The 14,986-nt window shown below is 31.6% G+C and overlaps 1 protein-coding gene across 16 annotated transcripts in view; it reads left to right on the top strand.

Moving 5' to 3' along the window:
• The window catches only part of LOC105481927 (leucine rich repeat and fibronectin type III domain containing 5), a 287,305-nt gene extending 274,802 nt beyond the window's left edge, over positions 1-12,503 (top strand). For 12 of the 16 annotated variants that reach the window (XM_011741716.3, XM_071100266.1, XM_071100264.1 and 9 more), the window contains 2 exons: positions 4,545-4,588; positions 9,784-12,502. In XM_011741716.3, coding sequence (XP_011740018.1) covers positions 4,545-4,588; positions 9,784-9,801 — 62 coding nt within the window. In that variant the 3' untranslated portion in view covers positions 9,802-12,502. Of the gene's footprint in view, positions 1-4,544; positions 4,589-9,783 lie in introns of all 16 variants that reach the window. The other 4 variants (XM_071100265.1, XM_071100259.1, XM_071100263.1 and 1 more) reach the window with 1 other exon arrangement.
• Positions 12,504-14,986: the final 2,483 nt, after the last annotated feature.

Genomic DNA, 14,986 nt, shown 5'->3' with positions numbered 1-14,986 from the left:
CCTATCCTGATGTCTGAAACGTAATTTTTGCTTAGGTGAATAAATGAGTAAATGAATAGATAAATATGGCCAGGGAGTAAGGTGTGGAAATAAGAGTTTTCATTAGTTAGTACAATACAGATTTGTGATCTAAATATTATATTACCATAAGCAACAAATTCTCTGTCCTTTTCTTGTTTTGCTTTCTGTCATTCATTATTTTATTTCTCATTTAAACAGTCATATATATGTGATCTGAAGCATCTGGTTTGCTGTTTGTTGTTTCTGACTATATGAAGATTATGTATACTTATATGTTATTTTTGCTTCCTCATTCTTAATTATTTTTCTTTTATTTTTGTCATTTTACATTATAGTTTCAGCTTGTTCAATGTGAGAACAAACAAAATAATGTGTTTCCTGTTATGCATGTATTAACGATGTTTACTTCAAACATTTTTTTAAATTGTATTCCTGCATTATTTTTGTTCCTTTCGAATAATTGTCCCCCAATTGAAAATGCAAAGCTATTATTACCGTAGTGTCATAAAGGGAAAATGAAGCATCTAACGTGGCCCCACATTTTAAAAAGCAGTATATTTTAGTTTGATGGATATTATTTATTTTAAGTGTACAAATATATAAATACATAAAAACATCAAATACAACAATTTAAAGTAGACATAGTGGCCGGGCACGGTAGTTCACACTGTAATCCCAGCACTTTGAGGGCCCAACATGGGCAGATCACTTGAGGTCAGAGTTCGAGAACAGCTGGGCTAACATGGTGAAACCCTGTTACTAGTAAAAACACACACAAAAATTAGCTGGGGGCGTGGTAGGAGTCTGTAGTCCCAGCTACTCAGGAGGCGAAGGTGGGAAAAATCGCCTGAGCCCGGGAGGTGGAGGTGGCAGTGAACCGACATCCCGTCACTGCATTCCAGCCTGAGTGACGGAGAGAGACTCTGTCTCAAGAAGAAAGAAAGAAAAAATTAATTAATTAATTAATTAATAAAGTAGACACAGTAACACTCAAATTGTGGCCAATTTATTCCCCCCCCCCTTTTTTTTTTTGTAACCATTAAAGGAGTCAGTGGAGGTCTTAGTAAGTTGTTTCATGCTTTAAAACAGTGGGTTTTTACCCGCTTTGTAGATATATTTTACTTAAAATTTGGGAATATAAGTTTTGAACCATTCTAAGAAATCTCTAAACATAGTAAGTCTAATCTTTGAAAGATGCATACTTTTCTCCACAAATTTGTAAACAATTAAAAAGTATAAATGTGTTCCATTTGTCTCCAGAAATCTTTTTCTTCAAGTTTTGTAATGTATTTTCTCTTTAATTTAAAGTACTTGCATCCAATATAAATTTTACTATTTTATTTGCTTGTGTTTTTGAAAATAAAATACATCATTTATAAAGCTAAAAACTTTAAAAGTTGCCCTAAAATTTACATCAGCCGCCTTTTAGTTCTTAAATTTAAGTTTTTCTCTTTCATTATAGCAATAAACTTATGATTTTTTTTAATTCCAATAGTTTAACAAAACCATAAACATAAAGTATCATCTTTTGGGTAGAATTGTGAAGCATATGAGACATTTCTTAAGGAGACAGCAAATACAAGCCATTGTCTTCTCAGCATAGTTGATTTCCAGTTGCATTTTATAATGCTGAGAAAACAATGTTCATTTATGTTAGACAGAATGGAGACTATCTACTATCTTTCCCTTGCTCAGCCTTTCCTCGTTCCAAGAACAGTCCAGTGATTTTACTTTAACAATGTATGCTTCTGTGAGTGTGAAGTGTTTTGAGAAAAGGACTTCTGCACAGAGGTGGATTGTATGTGAAAAGGATATTTTTCTTATCCTCTTATGTTGCTGATAATAACACTTTACCTTACAATGTTAATGATATTTAAGTAAATTTATAGACAAGAAATATGTCATTTTTGAAACGGCATTGAGAAAAGAATAATCAAAATTAGTGTTTGAATTTTTACTTTCAAAGGACAGATTGCCCAGTCTTTTTCTTCCCGTGCTAGATAAATACATGCTGGGATTGTGAATAAAATTAGTTTGTTCACATCTTTATTATTTATGTATTTATTTATTATTATATTTTTCCACAGAAACAATCAATTCATGTAGCAGGGTAAAGAAGACCACTTAAAATAAAAAGAGTGGTAGGCCGGGCGCAGTGGCTCGTGCCTGTAATCCCAGCACTTTGGTACGCCGAGACAGGCAGATCACGAGGTCAGGATATCGAGACTATCCTGGCCAACGTGGTGAAACCCCCATCTCTACTAAAATTACAAAATATCAGCTAGGCATGGTGGTGCGCACCTGTAATCCCAGCTACTCGGGAGGCTGAGGCAGGAGAATCATTTGAACTCCGGACTCAGAGGTTGCAGTGAGCCAAGATTGTGCCACTGCACTCCAGTCTGGTGACAGAGTGAAACTCTCTCTAAATAAATAAATAGTGGTAAACATATTGTTGTGATTGAGCAATCCTAAAAATGTGGTGTTATCTGAAGAGGGATATAAAAAGTAACAATTTATAACCAGGAGTATATTTAAGTAGTAAATTACCTCATTAAGGTACTGTTAATGCATTGGGGATTTCATCAAATTACACAGATACTCAACAGAACAAAATAATCACTGATTACTCTGGTAAGTGTAATGGTACGCATAAAATCATTGTCTTCTGATTATGTTCAGCACTTTCAAAGTCAAAATTTAGGAACTAAAGTTAACATTGAATAAATATATACATCACATACATTTGTATAAATATATATGTGCTCAACAAATATCTGTCTATATACTTATATAGACATATAAATATTTATATTCATAACATTAATCAGCTAAAATCATAATTTTGTGTCCTGCAATATAGATTGAATTGTAATTACTATGAAAAACATAGATTTAAATGGACTGGCTAGAGAACTTCTCCCAGAAAAACTGTAAAAATTATACCTGTTACTTACCAGGTGACAATAGAATATAAAGTACAAATTTAATTTTCTGCATTTTTTAATGATAACCATCTCTACAACCTATTTTCATCCATTTCAAACTTGGTGATTGTTATGTTCATGATGTCTGAAAACAAAAACAAAATATTTTCACATTCATTCAGGAATAAGCCATGACGGCCCTTTCATTTAAAGTACTTGTGTTTGGAAGTAGTTGAACATTTAACCTTACCTGACACATAGGCTATGTATATATGTTTCTGCTCTGGCATATGTCTGATAAATAAATATTTGAGTAAAGTCAAGGAGGTTATGAAATATACTATGTTGGCTATTGGCTCTACCATAATTCAATTCTGTAATCATTTTTTCATCTATAATGTGAACATCTATTATGATTTTATGTAAAATCTAATCTCCAAAGGCCATTGTATATTTACATGAATATTTGTGCTGAAAGTTTTGTAAAAAACAATTTGTCGGCTGGGCGCGGTGGCTCAAGCCTGTAATCCCAGCACTTTGGGAGGCCGAGACGGGCGGATCACGAGGTCAGCAGATCGAGACCATCCTGGCTGACACGGTGAAACCCCCGTCTCTACTTTAAAAATACAAAAAACTAGCCGGGCGTGGTGGCGGGCGCCTGTAGTCCCAGCTGCTCGGGAGGCTGAGGCAGGAGAATGGCGTGAACCCGGGAGGCGGAGCTTGCAGTGAGCTGAGATCCGACCACTGCACTCCAGCCTGGGCGGCAGAGCGAGGCTCCGTCTCAAAAAAAAAAAAAAAAACCAATTTGTCTCAGTCTCGTGACACTCAGCTGTAAATCCTAAGAAGGACTTAACCTTTACCTTAGGACTTAAGTTTTCTATCATGTGTCACTTCTCAATGATTAGACGTATTTGCTTGAAAATAATGCATTTTGGAAAAAATAGAATGTTTGCTGCACAGGTTTATGTAATGGTATTAAATTTGTATAGGCAATTGGAACCTACATATAAACATTTAAAGGAAAGATGTTTGTATTGAGATTGATTGAGATTGCTAGTGTCTTACATAAGGATGAACAGGTACTTGTTGAAACATTACCTATTATTTGGGGAGTGGGTATTGAATGATGGTTAATATTGTAAATGATTATTTCATACTCCATATGGTGCACATAGTTAAACTATATTTTCTGCTTTGAGTTCTTTTTTCCTTGATGTATTTTTGCATATTATTCATATGAATCTTTATACATGAAATGTCAACTGTAAGAAAGAAAATGAACAGAAACTTGATTATCTTATTGAACTCTGTCACGAATACCAAATCTATATTGAAAATCACTCATTTTAGTTATTAGAATAACATTTTTGAAAACTATGTTTTTAAGCATCAGGAATAAGAAAGTAGTCACAGAGAACTGAAATATTATAAAAGTCAATTGCAATTAACCCATGAACTGGTAAGTTTTTTTAAAAAAATCTTTAGATAAATCTTTGCTAATTCTTGGTATGAAGTCTTACCAAGATTTCATAAGAAGTTTTTTAAATCTATTTCTTTTAAAAAATGAATTGTTTATGACACTGAACATTTTATTCCCAGATGCTTTGCTGACTAATGTTGACCAGATTGGCCAGGAAACACAGGTGAGATTCTTATTACCTGTAACATACTTCAACACTTAAATGAGTATACACTTTTTATAAATTAATTTTAAGTAATTAGTTTGCTAATTTGTGTAGCTTACTGAAATTTTCTTTTAAAATTTACTTATAATTCTCAACAGTACAGACTGAAGTTTAGTTTACTTAAGTGAAGTCACAGTTTCTAAATTTAGAGATATTTGGGGTTAACTAAACATCTCTGCTTTGTTCTGTAAGAAATAAAGTTAGTAATAATAGTGATGCATTCAACTTTGGAGTCAGTCTTATAATCATACATGATACAATGTGCATTTTTACAAATATTTCCAAATGTGAAGACAGTACCTTGATGACAATGTATTTACTCCTATCCTTGACCTCCACATCCTAATAAGAGCTGAGATGACACATTATGCCTCATTGAAAACAGATGTACAGAAGCGTTTCGCTGTTATCTAAAATGAATGAAGCCTCTTTAAAATGGAGCAAAAGACTGCATATGAAATATTCATGGTATTACTTTTGTCAGCAACCAATTATTCTTCTTGAGTGTTTTTTTTGGGGGGTGGATGTTTGAAATGAGTATTTGATTCTTGAATTTTAATTGGATCGGAGAGTGTGTTTCCAGAGCAGAGCAGCACTTTAGCAATCTGTTCAAACAGCTGGAAGCATCAGCCATTTGCTTGAGGTTTGGCACACACAAAAAAACTCTGCTTTTAACGGTTCTAAAAAAGGCCATTGATTTATTTGCTGGTAGTAAAAATAGGGTCTTGGTTTTTAACATTTTATATTTAAAAGAAAAACAACTTTGTCAATCTTTCAGGATCTTCCCTAACGAATTCCATCCACAAATCAAAATGTTTTCGTGCATCATTTCTTTACTGAATTTAGAATCCCATTCTTATGTTGCAAAAAACAGCAGATGGCTCATTGGAAACACTGAAACAATCAACAGCACAATGTCTGGCACATGTCTGTGTTCTATTGTGTGCATTGAATTGACCTGCATGAAGGTGTCTGGTTTCTCCATCACCCCTTTTCTTCTCTCTCTCAATTTTTAACCTTTCTTCTTATTTCTCTTTCCGTCTCTCTCTCTACCCACCACTCTCTCTCCCTCTTTTGCTCTCTTTCTCTTTCTCTCTTTCATTTTTAAAGTTCATTGATCATGTAACTTTAATAAATCATATCCAGCCAACCTGAAATTTAGGATAGGATACCTTTATATAAGAATTAGGAAACAGATGATTAATCTATAAGGAACACAAGCCAAAATGGTATTAAATGTTGTATCAAAATTTGGAGGCAGGTGAGTAAATGTCTACGTAATTTTTCAATTATCAATTTAAAGAATTTTCTAAAGATTCACATTTGAAATGGCATATTGAATATTATTTTGCTTATGTGTTTATTTTCGTATATTATCAGGAATGGAATTTGGAAAAAGCTAATTTCTTTGAAAGTCTTTGTACTACTAGACATAGCACGAGATTTTGCAAATGTGATACATACATAAGGCTTTTAATAATGACTTTTTATCTTAAGGTAATTAGTAGTACAAAAAATAAGAAAATATTAAAAATAAATGACTGTCATAACATTATAGAAAACTTCCCTTCATACTTAGGCTACCTTGTGCCTCTTTCTATAAATATTAGCAAGTGAAACAAATCCAGAGACAAATAATAGTTTTAACAAAATTCAGTGGCAATACATCATTCACTTATGAGCCAGCTCCTTGCTACCTTTCTATTATCAGATTTAAGTTACTGTATGACCCCGAGGTAAGTATTCTTGATTCTTGGTAAATGATTTGTGCTATAGCAGGCCTATGTCTACCACCGTGAGCAGACCAAACAGTGATGCTCCTACTGAAGACAGTGTGTGACCTGTGTGTTCTTAGCTTTCTCACAGCCTTTCACATTGTCAGTGTGTGAAGGAACTGAGGTGGAGAGTGGGCAGAGACCCTTTGTGATTGCAACTCTTCAGCTCTGAGTTTTCTGTAGCCAATCATACTGAGGTACCTGTTAAGGTGAATTTTTTTTCTAGGCATAGAGAGTTAAAACACTTATTTCATTTCCATTATTCAGAATATGCCCCATGCCAATTTTCTTTTTTAGAAGCCTTTACGAATGTATATAGAAGTGGAGTGGCCTTGAAATATTTTAATGTATAATGTATAATACAATTCTTTTATAATATAATCATAAAATTTTAATCACACTAAAATGAATTGAGAGCAAAGGGGAAAGGAATGATGTATAAAATTAATGCTGATGACTCTACGTGGAAATTGGCACTTATGTATAAATTTTCGTTGTGTTTGGCCAAGATTTTTATCTTTACAATGAACACAGTAAAAAAAATAGTTATGCTGTTCGGCAGTTAAGTAAGAAATAATTGAGTAGTTTCCATTTATACTTAAAATGCCTTAAATAAAATGTCTTAAGAAGTGTTTGCTGTATTCTGACCAACAAAATATGTACACATTGTGTGTACGTGTGTGTGTGTTTGTAGCTTTGCACAGAGCTATAGCTTATTCTGTGATTGCTTGCACAGGCCTTTAAGATAATTGCTTCCTGATTTTAATAAATTTAACTTGCCATTAGTCCACGTTTAATAACAAGCAAAAATGTAAACTTTGCAATAAAATCTCTGTTCCAGATGAGTACAATTTTTTTAGATAAATAATATACAAATTAATAAAAAGCTAATATTTATTATAAATACATAACAACATTGATAAAACTATGGGAAAGCATAGGGTTAGGAAAATACATAAAATAAGAGCCAAAGAGAAAAGCAAATTTTATACATGATGCAAATATGCTTCCAATATGTTTCCAGGTGAGAGTGATCAATATAAAATATTTGCTTCTGCAGGAGGAGGTTCCTATGAAATTCTTTTCAAGTAAATTTTCTGAAATAGGAGTAACAGAATAAACACATATGTAGGAAACATTTGGATTTGTTTTAATAATTAAGGCATGTTTTAACATATATATTTGAACATTTACCAAATTTAAAAAAAAGAAGAGCCTTTGTGTCAGCAATGACCTTTAGAAATCATCTCCTTGTTTAGACATCCTAGCTATGAAAGATCAAAATATTTCACAGTTCTTAATTACATTGAGAAGAGGGGCAGTAATAAATGTTTTCCCACAATTCATTCAATGTCAGGACATTTTTTTCTTCTCTTAATGTTCAGGGAGCTTGCATTTCTTATTTATCTTTTAGTACTGTTAATAAGACTGTCCATAAATTTTTGCATGATATCCACTCACTGTTTAATGAGGAAAATAACCAAAACATCCTAAACCTACTACAACTTGATTATTTTTAGTTTTTATAACATTTTTACCATATTTAGTCTGCATTAGTTTTATTGTTTGATACTCTTGTAATTTTGTGTTTTATGTTTAGATATTTATGGAATTACTATAGGAGCTACCTATTGATATGTAAATTAAAGTGTTATTTTGGATATTCTATTAAATGACAATTTTTATTTGGCTCCGTATTATTTAATAATTTTAATACTGCTACATCTTCAGAGCAGACAAACTTTATACTTCACAATATTTTTGTTATTTCCTAATATTCAAAATTAGTAGCATTTATATAAACCGTAATTTCACAGTTCGTTAATATCATTATTTAATGTGAAACTTAAGTAAATCTTTAAGATATGTAAACTTATAAAATCATTAACTTGATACTAAATTAACATTTGCTATCCTGGAACTATTTATTACTTAAAAACTTAAACTAGTTACTTTGTCCACTGTCATTTTCCTCCTAGGTATACTGCAACTTTTACTATGTTATTACTTTTTGTAACTTGACATTTGATATAGTACCATAACACCTTTTTTGTGTGTCAAAGGGAGTATATCACTTGAAATACACAAAGAGAAAACATGTTGATATTCAATTTTACCAATATGAGCTCTGCAATGAACCAAATAAAGACGAACTTAGTAATATATACCGTTACATTTTTACAGTGATTTTGCAATGTTTTTCTTAGTATATTCCAGGTAAATTATGACAATGATATCTATATTTCAGTAACTTTTTAAAAAGTAATTCTTTTTTTTTACAAATAACATACACATTGGTCCCTTAACAATCTTCACATATATGGTGCATTTCTTATTAGCTTTCCAAAATTATTATTTTTGCTAAAATCAATTTCACTATTCAGGTTAATTATTTTGAAATATTTTCTTAAATAAATTATCTTTACAGCATTTTACCAACTTTCACATAAAGTTACCAAATAACCTTTAATATACTTTAATAACTTTATCACATAAAATTATCTAAAGATATTCTACATCAGCATTTTAATATAGAATATGAAATAAATGAATCTCTATTTCATGATTCATTCGTGCCATGCATTTTAAAATTTCCAAATAGAAAATTGTAAACATGCAGTTTTTTTAATGGAAAAGAGAAAATTAGTTGTGCTCATGTATATGAAAGCATATATTTCTCAAAACGTTATTTTCCATTTTCATAAAAAGTAGACTTAATTAGAAGTATCTTAAATCCATGAAGACTGATTAGAGGAAAAATATTTTCACAGTTGTATGTTTAAATATTTTTATAAAATGGCTTTTACATTATTTTCTTTCAAAATCATATTTAATTCAAACATGGAGTGACTTTAAGAGTTATTGTGAGTTTTCCATTTATTTTGTTTTGTGGGTGAAAAACTGATTAGTTAAGATGAATAATTTACTACCATTATATGTATAATTAAATATTTGTAAAATTTTAATATCATACACATTTTCTAGCAGAATTTTTTAAATTTATAAGCGGCATGCATTAATAGCTGCAATTATTATTTGTTTATCTTACCTTGAAATTATATATGTGAAAAACAAAGCAAGAGAAAATGACATTTTCCAATGTAGCTTTGACTTTACATAATTATCTAGACTTCATATACTTAGATTTAAAAAAATAAGATTTTTAATATATTCACCAATTTGAAGTTACCAAGCAACATTTTATATGTTAATATGCATGTTTACATAGTTTTCATGCGTATGTGATGTATTTCATGGCAAGAAACTCCTGCTTGGGTACTTACATTTCAGTTACTTTTAGCTTGCTAACACAATGATCTTATTAGCTATGTGTTTTCTTTCTTTCTTTTTTTCCTTTTCCTTTTTCTTTCATTTCAGAGGTTGGAGTTAATCTGAAGAGCACCACTTCTCCTCTCTCTCCTGAAAAAATTTGCCACTGATATTTTTACTGGATAAAATTCAAAAATGTTTCAATTCACAAAGGCTAATTGTTGAACTGCTGTCCTAGAAGAAACTGTCTACAGGAGCCGAGGTGAAAGTCTCTGATGCTGGCGGAACTGGCTCCATCAGACCATGGTTCATCCTCTTTTAAAACCAAATTTTTTTTTCTTCTGGCCTACAAGTATTTTTTTTTTCCAGAAAGAAAAAAAGCCTACATTGGCATAAAGTTCTGTATCAATCCATCTTACATTGCCGTCCATGATTTAACAGACTGTAGAATCTTGAATAATCTATATCACTTTAACAAATAAATGTTTTACTATGACAGAATTTGCACATTGCCTGATTTGTGAAAGTACCCATTGCTTCAAGTGCGAGTGGTGAAATAATTATTGCAAGAACTAATAATACTGTTTTACATGTAGGCCGTGCAAAAACCTTAAGAGATTACAAGCGGTTTTATAATATTGGAACGATTTATTCCATGATTAGGTGCACCCAGTTCTTTGGGAGAGCGGGACAGCTATTTAAGCAAATGTATACTAATTTTATGCCTCAGTATAGGATAAAAAGTGATAAAGGCTCTCTTCTCCTAGTAAAACTTCCAAAATGATCAAGATAGGAATATTATAATTAATCCAAATTGATTCATTGCTTTTCTAGAGAGCCAGGGCAAAAGAGGTTTTAGTAATTACAAGCCTTAAGTGCACATTTCTCCAATTTTGCACAAGTTCAGAGTAAGAACAAAGAATATGCATGTGATTTAATACCAGCACATGTAGAACTGAGTTAGTTTTGATGGCTAATACAGGAGAATGCAGTCATATTTAAGCAATATCGAAGCTAAGCACATAAGAGCTGCCTCTGGTGTGAAGCAGGCCTCAACTGTGTGAGTTTGGCCGGTTACTTATGCACAGCAGTCTCCCATGGTGTCATAAAATAGATATTAATGTAAAATTTGAAAGCACATACATTTATCAGAATACGTGGCAAAAGCAATGAGTTCAATAAAAATATTTGTAAGAGCATTGTTCCTCCCAATTGAATTCAGACGCTCTAAGATATAGATCATATCTCTATTCCTTGGTAATTCTGATAGTTATCATTGAGACCAATATGTAGTTTATATTTTTTTAAGTTCAAATCAAATAAGATAGAAAACTGTTTACCTTTTAACAAATTCAGGTTAATCTGTTAATTATTCCACATTTGGATTATTACAAATATCCAATCATCCAAGGAGAGGTTTCAGGACGTTAGCCATTTAGAACACTTGGAAGCCGTGCTCAGGAACCTAACTACAATGGACAATTTAGATACAGTTGTTTGTGTGTGCGCGCGCACACACACACACACTCCCTGACACACACAATGCAAGACTGAAACAGAAGTTGCAAGTTTGAATTGAATTTTCGTGGTTAAATTTGTAGTCGTGACATTGGGCAATTTACCTAATTCTCTGTTTGACAACCCTGGAACAACTTTGCTTATGGGTGTGCGTGCATGTACATACATGAATGTGTATGATGATTAAAAAGAGACGGATTGAAGAGTGAATATTGCCTCTGCAAATACTTTGCTGTTGTATACAACTCTTCTCCTAATATACATATGTAAAGAGAGAGTCAAGAGCAGGAATGGCTTTCCTGGATCTCGGCTCAGAGTGACATTTTCAGTTATCTTGGTTCCTCAAGGACATCGTCCTGTTTATTCTTACACTCCTCCCACCCCTTTGGGGCTAATTCTTTTCTTGATTGTGATAACAAAACAGTGTTGTTCATAACCTGTCCTATCATCTACTTTTTCATTCATTCAGGATATTTATGCGATTGTTTTCAAAGGAACAGAATTGTTACTGAGTTAAAACGAAAGTTAAATCACTTCAAGTCTTTACCCTGCATCCCCTACATCTAAATCCAAAATTTCCGTTTATGCATATATTCAATCAAACAGCGTTACTCACACACCCATAATGTACACATTTTCTTTTTTTTAATGTTTATGAGGAAGAGTGGGCGCAGACTATGATTCTTAAGGTTTGTGAGAATCAATTGTTTTTATGAGATATTTAATTCTTATATTAAGAAGATTAACAGAACATAGGTGTATACCCATAACTAAATAAAATTAATAATCATTCACAAATAGAGTTCTATAAAAACATAAAGTTCTACAAAAAGTGGCATAATTATATTTTAAAAGTAAGCAGGAGCAATTTGTTTTAGCTGAACATATTATAAGGTACAGGAATGCGCTAATCTATGATAACAAGTCTCAATGCTAATGTTAATGGACATAGACTGGAAACCATTTAAATCATTCCTGTTACTCAACGTTCTTGGGTAATTTTGGAAGTAATCTAGCTGCTAAAAATATGTAAGTATAAATACATACTTCTTATGACACATCTAATTCATAGTATATTGTAAAGCACAACAAACACAAGAATTTCAAATAAAAGTGTGTTGATTGCAATAGAGTTATAGCGTAATGAGGTGTGGAAGTAGACTGCAAACTGTAAGTTACTCTTTTGAAAATCTAAAATCATGATTTTTAAAATTTTGAATAATCTGTAGAACTAAAGGGTTCTAATATTTCTAACAATTTGTAGAAATAAAGTTCTGTTACGTTGAAAGGAATAATACATGGAAATAAATCTCAAATAACTTTTCCTTTTTATTTTATGTATAATTTTGTAGCTCACCAGCTAGTTTTTGAACAAGTTTTAATTGTCAGTTACACCCCAAAATATTCCTTTTCATATATATGGAATGTTTTAGGGCTTTTTTTATTTTTTCTAAAATGTACTCATAAACTCAGGTTATTTCTTCAATCACTCTGTTGTACTTGTTCCAGAAAATTATTCAAGTTTTATTTCTTTCCTTTTCTATTTCCAAAATATATTCATACATACATTTTATAGATCTAATAATTAATTATTATGTGCACTTTTGTGTATTGAGTCACATGAAATTATTGAAAATGCAAATGAGATGCAATTTTTTGTGTACAAGAGTAAAAGTAAAAAAAGTAGAAGTATAGCACCAAGTAAAAGTCCCCAGCACCTGATTGTTTCATTTAATATAAAATTACTACATATAGGGAGGCTATCTACACTAATTTTTTTAAAGATTTTACTTTGGAAAATATATAACATAAAATTTGACATTGTAACCATTTTAACTGTACAAGCTAATAGTGTTAATTACATTTACAATATTGTGCAGTCATCACCCTCTGTTTTAAATATTTCTTAAAAAGCACTTAAAGATTTTTGTATGACCCAAACACAAACTCTGTACCCATGTAGCAAATAATACTCATTCCTCCTCTCTCCCTGTCTCTAATAGACTCTGATCTACCTTTTCTCTACAATATACCTATTCTAGATATTTCATGTAAGTGGAATCATAAAATATTTGCCCTCTGATGTCTAATTTATTCCACTTATTACAATGTTTCCAAGGCTCACCCATGTTGAAGTGCACCTCAGATATTCACCTCCTCTTATGGTATAATAATATTTTGTGTATCGTATTTTGTTTATCTTTGTTTATCGTATTATTTGTCTTTTGATGAACACTTTTGTTATTTCCACCTCTGGGCACTGTGAATAATGCTGCAGCTCTGCATGGAACATCAGTGTACAGCTATCTGTTTGAGTCTGTGTGTTTTCAATTCTTCTGGTTATATATATAGCAGTGGAATTGCTAGGTCATATGATAGTTTTAATTTTGAGTTTTTTGTTACTTTTTTTGAGGAAGTGTCAGTGTGTTTTCTACCATAGCTACACCTTTTTAGATTTCTTCCACTAATTTTTGAGGGTGTTAGGGTTTCAGTTTCTCCCAAGTTTTAAATTTTTTATGATTTGGGTTTGATTTGCATTTTCCTAATAATGAATGATACTGAGCATTATTTCATATGCGTATTGATCATTTGTATATGTTCTAAGAAATGTCTACTCAACATTTTTACCCATTTTAAAATTGTGTTGACTTTTGGTAGTTGTTTGTATATTCAGGATACTAGTCCTTTATCAGACGTATAATTAGCAAATATTTTTCCCATTTTGTAGATTGTCTTTTTTACATTCTTAATAATATACTTTGATGATTTTTTAAAATTTTTATGTGTCTGATTGTATTTTTTTTTCTTTTGTTTCTTGTGTTTTTGGTGTCATTTTAAGAACCTGTTTCCCAATTCAAGCTCATGAAGATTGACCCCTGTGTTTTCCTCTAAGGGCTGTACAGTTTAAGTGCACAAGCCAATGGTGATTATTTTTAGGTGATTGATTTGTTTAGAGTAAATTTTTGTAGATAGTGTGAGGTAGAAGTCCAACTTTGTTTTTTTGGATGTGGATATCCAGTTGTCTCAGCATCATCATGATGAGTATGATGTAAGCTGTAGAGTTTTCATAAATAAGCTTTGTCATGTTAAGGAAGTTCCCTTTCATTGTGGTTTTCTAGTGTTTTTATCAGGAAGGGGGTTGGATTTTATCAAATGCCTTTTTGATTTGATTTATCATATGTGCTTTGTTGCCCTTTATTATATTGTGTTGTATTGTTTTCATTGATTTTTGATCTATAATTACCATAGCATTCTTGGGATGAATCTTACATGGTCATTGTGTATTAGCCTTTCACTATACTGTTGCACCTCTTCTGCTAGTATTCTGTTGTGGATTTGTATATATATAGCTTTTTCATTTAATATATATATAATATATAATGTATAATATATACACATACCTATATAATGACTATTGGCACAGTTTTTTATATATATATAATATATATAAAATACATATTGGTGCAGTTTTATTTTCTTGTGATGTCTTTATCTACCTTTGGTATCAGGACTATTTTGGTTCCATAGAATGGGTTAAGAACTGTTTCCTCTCTTCTGTTTATTTTCTTAAATTGTCTGAGAAGAATTGATAGAATTATCTTTAAGAGTTTGGTAGAATTCCCCAGTGAAGCCATCTGGCCCTGGCATGTCTTTTTTCAAAGGTTTTGGATTAGTGATTCAATGTATTTGTTGTTATAGTCGTGCTGATATTTCCTATTTTCTCTTGAGTCAGGCAATTTTTGTATTTCTAAGAATTTCTGAATTTCATGTAGGCTATCTATCTTACTAGTTT

Source organism: Macaca nemestrina, chromosome 7 (assembly GCF_043159975.1).
Source record: "Macaca nemestrina isolate mMacNem1 chromosome 7, mMacNem.hap1, whole genome shotgun sequence".
NCBI lineage: Eukaryota > Metazoa > Chordata > Mammalia > Primates > Cercopithecidae > Macaca > Macaca nemestrina.
The sequence above is the reverse complement of the archived record's forward strand: the minus strand, read 5'-3'. Positions and strand labels throughout refer to the sequence as shown.